This window comes from Setaria italica, chromosome IX (assembly GCF_000263155.2).
Source record: "Setaria italica strain Yugu1 chromosome IX, Setaria_italica_v2.0, whole genome shotgun sequence".
NCBI classification, from domain to species: Eukaryota; Viridiplantae; Streptophyta; class Magnoliopsida; order Poales; family Poaceae; genus Setaria; species Setaria italica.
Genome location: NC_028458.1, coordinates 27779578 through 27785272, shown reverse-complemented (window position 1 = coordinate 27785272; position 5695 = coordinate 27779578). Strand labels below are relative to the sequence as shown.

The 5695-nt window shown below is 47.1% G+C and overlaps 1 protein-coding gene across 1 annotated transcript; it reads right to left on the bottom strand.

Moving 5' to 3' along the window:
* Positions 1-1479: 1479 nt before the first annotated feature.
* On the bottom strand, positions 1480-3938 carry LOC101772014 (glucan endo-1,3-beta-glucosidase 11). The gene is made up of 2 exons (XM_004983257.4): positions 2647-3938; positions 1480-1982 (listed from the first exon to the last, which is right to left on the bottom strand). Exons 1-2 carry the CDS (start codon positions 3829-3831, stop codon positions 1917-1919), a joined length of 1251 nt encoding a protein of 416 aa, XP_004983314.1. The 5' UTR covers positions 3832-3938; the 3' UTR covers positions 1480-1916.
* Between the last annotated feature and the right edge of the window lie 1757 nt (positions 3939-5695).

Sequence of the window (5695 nt, the reverse complement as noted above, 5' to 3'; positions counted from 1 at the left end):
ATGCTGCAGATGAGTTAGGGGGGTGTTTGGATACCAACCGCTAAAGTTTAGCACCTGTCATATCGGATATTTGATACTAATTAGGAGTATTAAACATAGGCTAATTACAAAACTAATTGCACAGATGGAGTCTAATTCGCGAGATGAATCTATTAAGCCTAATTAGTCTATGATTTGACAATGTGGTGCTACAGTAACCATTTGCTAATGATAGATTAATTAGGCTTAATAGAATCGTTCGCGAATTAGTCCAGGGGTCTGCAATTAGTTTTATAATTAGCTCATATTTAGTCCTCCTAATTAGCATCCGAACATCCGATGTGATACTGTTAAAGTTTAGTAACTAGTATCAAACACTCCCTAAATAACTTCAGCTCAGGCAGGCATAGATTACTGCAGATATTACGACTCCGTAGCACATCCGCAGAGGTTACCCGTCATGGCACGCACGCAGTGAGCACGGCCTGCACCTGCAAGGCTGCAGTGCAAGAGAGATCCAGGTTGATTTGTGCTGGTACGCAGTGAGGTACATCATCATCAGTAACCGCGACTGCAATGTCCGTAGGCGCCCCACAAAGCTACGATCCGCAGCAGAGAGGACAGGAGCAGTGTGCCATGGGGATTTGAAAAGGGAAAGCCGCCGCAGACAGCGCACGTGAAGGGCCATCTCATCCCAAAGATTCACTCGGCCGCCTTTACGAAACCGGCGCCCCTTCTTCGTCGGCAACTCTCTAGATGACCGTTGTCCGGATCCAAAGTTGCCAAACAACTAGCTCCCTTTCTTGGCTTTCGTTCAGCACAAGCACCAAACGATGAGATTTTATCCGTGGGCCTGTTTGGCAACCATATGTTAAAGTTTAACACCTATCACATCGGATGTTTGGATGCTAATTAGGAGTATTAAATATAAGTTAATTACAAAACTAATTGCACAGATGGAGTGTAATTCACAAGACGAATCTATTAAGCCTAATTAGTCCATGATTTAACAATGTGGTGCTACAGTAACCAATTGCTAATGATGGATTAATTAGGCTTAATAGATTCATCTTGCGAATTAGCACAGGGTTCTGTAATTAGTTTTATAATTAGTTCATGTTTAGTTCTCCTAATTAGCATCCGAATATCCAATGTGACACTGTTAAAGTTTAACACCTCGTATCCAAACACCCCTGTAATAAGGCACGCTCCTGATGAGCAGAGGTTCATTTTCCTGCTGACGAGCAAAAGGCACTACTGCATCAGAGCATCTATTCCTCCAGTTCAGTTCAGGCTACACATCAAAAGCATTATCATCTTTTTATACATGGATGCGTTTAAAACAAAAGGATGGCACGCTTTCCATATTATACTGATGTCTTTTTTCCCCTATTCAGCTAGTTTGCGAAGTTAAATCTCACACACCCTTTATGAGAAGTACAAAAAGATTCGCTTCATAGCTGATAAGCAAAAGGCACAGAATCGATTCCATCGCTTCAATTTAGCCTACATCAAAGCCTCCTTTTCGGGGGAAAGGTTCATAAGCTCTTTACATGGAGGTGTTTGGAACAAAAGACTAGTTAACACATGTTCTCCAAATGAACCATTTTTCATTGAGCCAATTACCAACTCACTTTGAGACAGTTCCAAGCGGAATACTTCGTTCCACTCGTATTAATGTCCCACTGTAAAAGAGAGTAGTTTAACGACTACAGCCAAGCGCATTAGCTTTACCACCAACTACAAGAGCACCTCAATTACAACAACATGGGAGTGAGGAACAAGAAAAAAAAAATGAAGTACAGTACATCACCATGATCAATGCCTTTGTCTACAGCAGCAGTTCTTCACTCTATCAGCCCCACTTCATGCTCCATTAGAAACCAGAGGCTTCCATCCATCCAAGCACATCCCTTGATCTTCTCACAGCCTCACAATCACAATGCCATCACCAGGACAGCCACACATGCTGCCACAGCTCCCTGTGTCCATCTCCACCAACCCTAGCAAGAGCAAGCACAAGCACAGACAAGGGGTACACCTCAGCAGATGAGCAAAGTTCCAGTTGGAAGGGCATCAGAGAAGATAGGCAGGCCACTGGAGAATCGTTCTCCACATTCATGATTGCAGGGGTATCTGACTGATGATCGCTCAGCAAACAGGTTATGCTTGCCAGCTGCGATTTATGGGCGATCCCGCATTTTAGCGACTGTTAATGGCTATTTACTCATATATTTGTTTGGTTTGTGCTTTTTAAAAGAAGACCAGAGAATCGTGTCGATAGCGATGCAGAGTGTCACATCTAATCACCTTAAGGCCATATTCGTTCTATGGTTGGTCGTTACAGAATATGCAAAATCTCAAATTACTGTTCAAGTTTTCAATCACACAATGTTCGAACTCGTGGAATGTTCCTTTATGTAATGACATTCGCTAGTGCTACGTGAAGCATTAGGCATGACGCGATCCTTTCAAAGTTGCTCAAACACTTTTTTTTTAAAAAAAAACCAACATTTCAGTAAAATCAAGTCAATGTCATCCTAATGCAAGAACCTTTCCAACAAATTCACGATAAACCTTTTCCTTAAAATGAGTATTGATACCGAAGCAACCATGTAAAAACTATATGATTAACAAGAGAGCAGAGTACAGCAATGCAGAGCTCACCATTGTCGCCTTGCCGGCGGCCGAGATGCTGTAGTACCCGCCGTTGTCCGATCCGTAGCCGTGGGCATTGTACACGCCACCGCCGGTAATGCCACCACCACCGGAGGAGGAGGGGGTGTTGTCCTGCGGCAGGCGGTAGGAAAGCTCGTACGCCGGCGTGCCGTCGGGCCTGAAGAGTCCGTAGTTCCGCTCGGAGGTGGGCCCGGGCTTCATGTTCTCATTGAAGAGCGCGAACATGTAGACGCGCATCGGCGTCGCCGGCCGCAGTGGCGTGCCCTTCCCCTGCGCCACGAGCCGCATCACGTTGCCGTTGTACCTCGCGGCGTTCTGCGGCGTGGCACCGGTCTCGTTGGCGTCGCCTGCCGACGGCCACCCGGTCTCGGACACGCGCACCTCCACCGCCCGCGCCGCCGCGCTGTTGGCTGCCGCGATGGCGTGGTACACGGCGTCCACCTGCGCGGCTAGCATGCTGGTGTAGTGCAGCCCGGACCCCGGGTCAGCGACGCCGGCGTGGCCGGGCTCCAGCAGCGCGTACTCTAGGTCCACGCCGGTGGGCTCCTCGGCGTAGGCGAAGTAGGGGTAGGCATTGACGAGGAACGGCGAGCCCGCGCGTGCGTGGAAGTCGAGGATGGGGCAGAGCGTCGGGAGGAGGTCCTTGCGGAAGTAGGCCGACGAGGGCGGGTACGACGTCGCCAGCACGCCCAGGTTGTGCGCGGTGGTGACGGCGATCTGCTTGTCCAGGCCGGCCTGCGCGAGCGCGTCGTGGAGGCACTGCATCGCCGGGAGGAGGTACCTGGTCAGCGAGGAGCTGTTGGCGCCGGTGAGCACCTCGTTGCCGACGGTGAGGAAGGCGATCTTGGTGGCCGGGAGCGCCGGGGCGATGTTGGAGCGGACCCAGGAGGCGGCGCCGGCGGGGGTGGAGACCGTCGCGAGGCACTCGTCCGGGACGCCGACGACGAGCTCGACGCCCGTGTTGGCGAAGGCGCGGGTGGTGGCAGGGTCGGCATCGTAGAGGCGGACGCGGCCGACGCCAAGGGAGGCGAGGATGTGCGGCACCGAGGTGGCCGGCGGGAGGTTGTTGCCGACGCGGCCGTAGCTGATGCCCAGCAGCGCCGAAGACGTGGCCTCAGGGGTGGACGGGAGCAGGAGGAGCAGGGCTGCCAGGAGATGGAGGAGCGCCGCCATTGCGCGTGACGGCACTGAGCGTGCAGAGAGAAGCTTGAGCTTTAGCTGGAGTGCGTGCTGCTGAGTGGTGGAGTGGGGACTGCGGAGAGTGAGACCGTGCGAGTGAGCTGGAGAGATTTGGCTTGGAGCGGCTGAAGCGTTGCGGGTTTGGGTCTTGTTTAGTTGCTAAAGTTTAGAGGTACCAAATTACTGTTACAGCACTGTAGCATACTGTAGCGTTTCGTTTGTATTTGTAAATTATTGTCCAAATATTGACTAATTAGGCTCAAAAGATTCGTCTCGCAAAGTATAACAAAACTGTGCAATTAGTTTTTAATTTCGTCTATATTTAGTACTCCATGCATGTACCGTAAGTTTGATATGATGGGGAATCTTCTTTTACGTAGTGCCAAAGTTGGGAGTTGGGGGTGAACTAAACAAGGGCGGGCTTGGTGGTGGGAGCTAATGGAGTCCGACTGGTCGGAAGACATCCGCGGCCGACCCGCTGACCTGTTTTAATTAGAGCATCTGGAATCACCTCATAAATATTTCCCAATAATTAACTTATGAAATATCTTAATATCTTTTTCATCGTTATTGAAAAAGTTGCTTTCGGAAATTAGAGCATCTGGAATCACCTCATAAATATTTCCCAATAATTAACTTATGAAATATCTTAATATCTTTTTCATCGTTATTGAAAAAGTTGCTTTCGGAAATGGTCCGAATTCAACTACTGTATAACCATATGCTGTTATAGTTGATGCAATAGCCCACTTGCTTTGTTTGGAAATGGACTCGATATACAGAGTATTGGGTAGCGAGGGGTGCTGGGCCTTTCTTCGCAAGCGTGGATCAGGGATGGCTTGGATGGTGAAATTTTCAATGGTTGAGTGCAAATCAGGGATAGATCACCACTTATTGGGTAATTTATTGGGAGAGTCACAACTTCTACTTTATTTGGAGAAAGTTATGGTGAATTATTGATTTGTTTCAATAATAATTAGGAAAAGGGAAAAGTAAAGGGCTACTGCTAGAGTACGATTTTTTCACCAACTCTCCGAATATGGTAGTTGAATTGGGGGATGGAGAATCGCTGAAGATGCTCTTTTTTACTTCCTGCGCCTTATTAAAAATAATTGGGTCTGCTGGGCTGGAAGCAAACAGGCTCCTGGCCCATCGTACTTATGGAGCGGGCCGTTATTTGTTTCTTTATGATGGACCGAATATTGCTTGCAGGTTGACTGTTTCAGTTTTGCATGGAACCGACTAGTAAAACTGCTGAGAATTGAAACAATCTCATGGTTAAAGAAAGAGTAGTAGGTTATTATACTAAATGACAGTTAACCTTGGAGACATGCTTGCTCAAGCACAACGCTAGTAAGCACTGGCGGATCCAGAAACGGGCTCCGCCCCGGGCTAACTAATATAAGGCTTAAAATCTTACTAGCCATGCACTACTAGATATAACATATTTTTCAAAGAGCACAAATAATTATATAATTCTCTAGATTCCAGTGTTGAACCAATAGACTCAAACAATATATAGAATATTGAAGGTAGAAAAGTACCAAATTAAGAGTCTTCCAAAAAAAAAGAACCATACATGTCTTTATGAATTAACACCACTTCCACTTGTTTCGACGTTCTCAATTCTACATAAGACTCAATCACTCAAAGTTATTTCTCCATTCTAATCAAGTTCAATCCGTGGTCTTTTTTGCTCAACCCGGCTCTCTACACTTTCGGCACTACTCTTTTTAGCATAGTATTTCTCCATTCTAAGTTATGAGTATGAAATGTTGCAATTGCAAATTAAGACCCAATCACTCAAATACTTCCTGCTCAAATCAATGAAATGAAATATTCATTATCTTTGCATAGA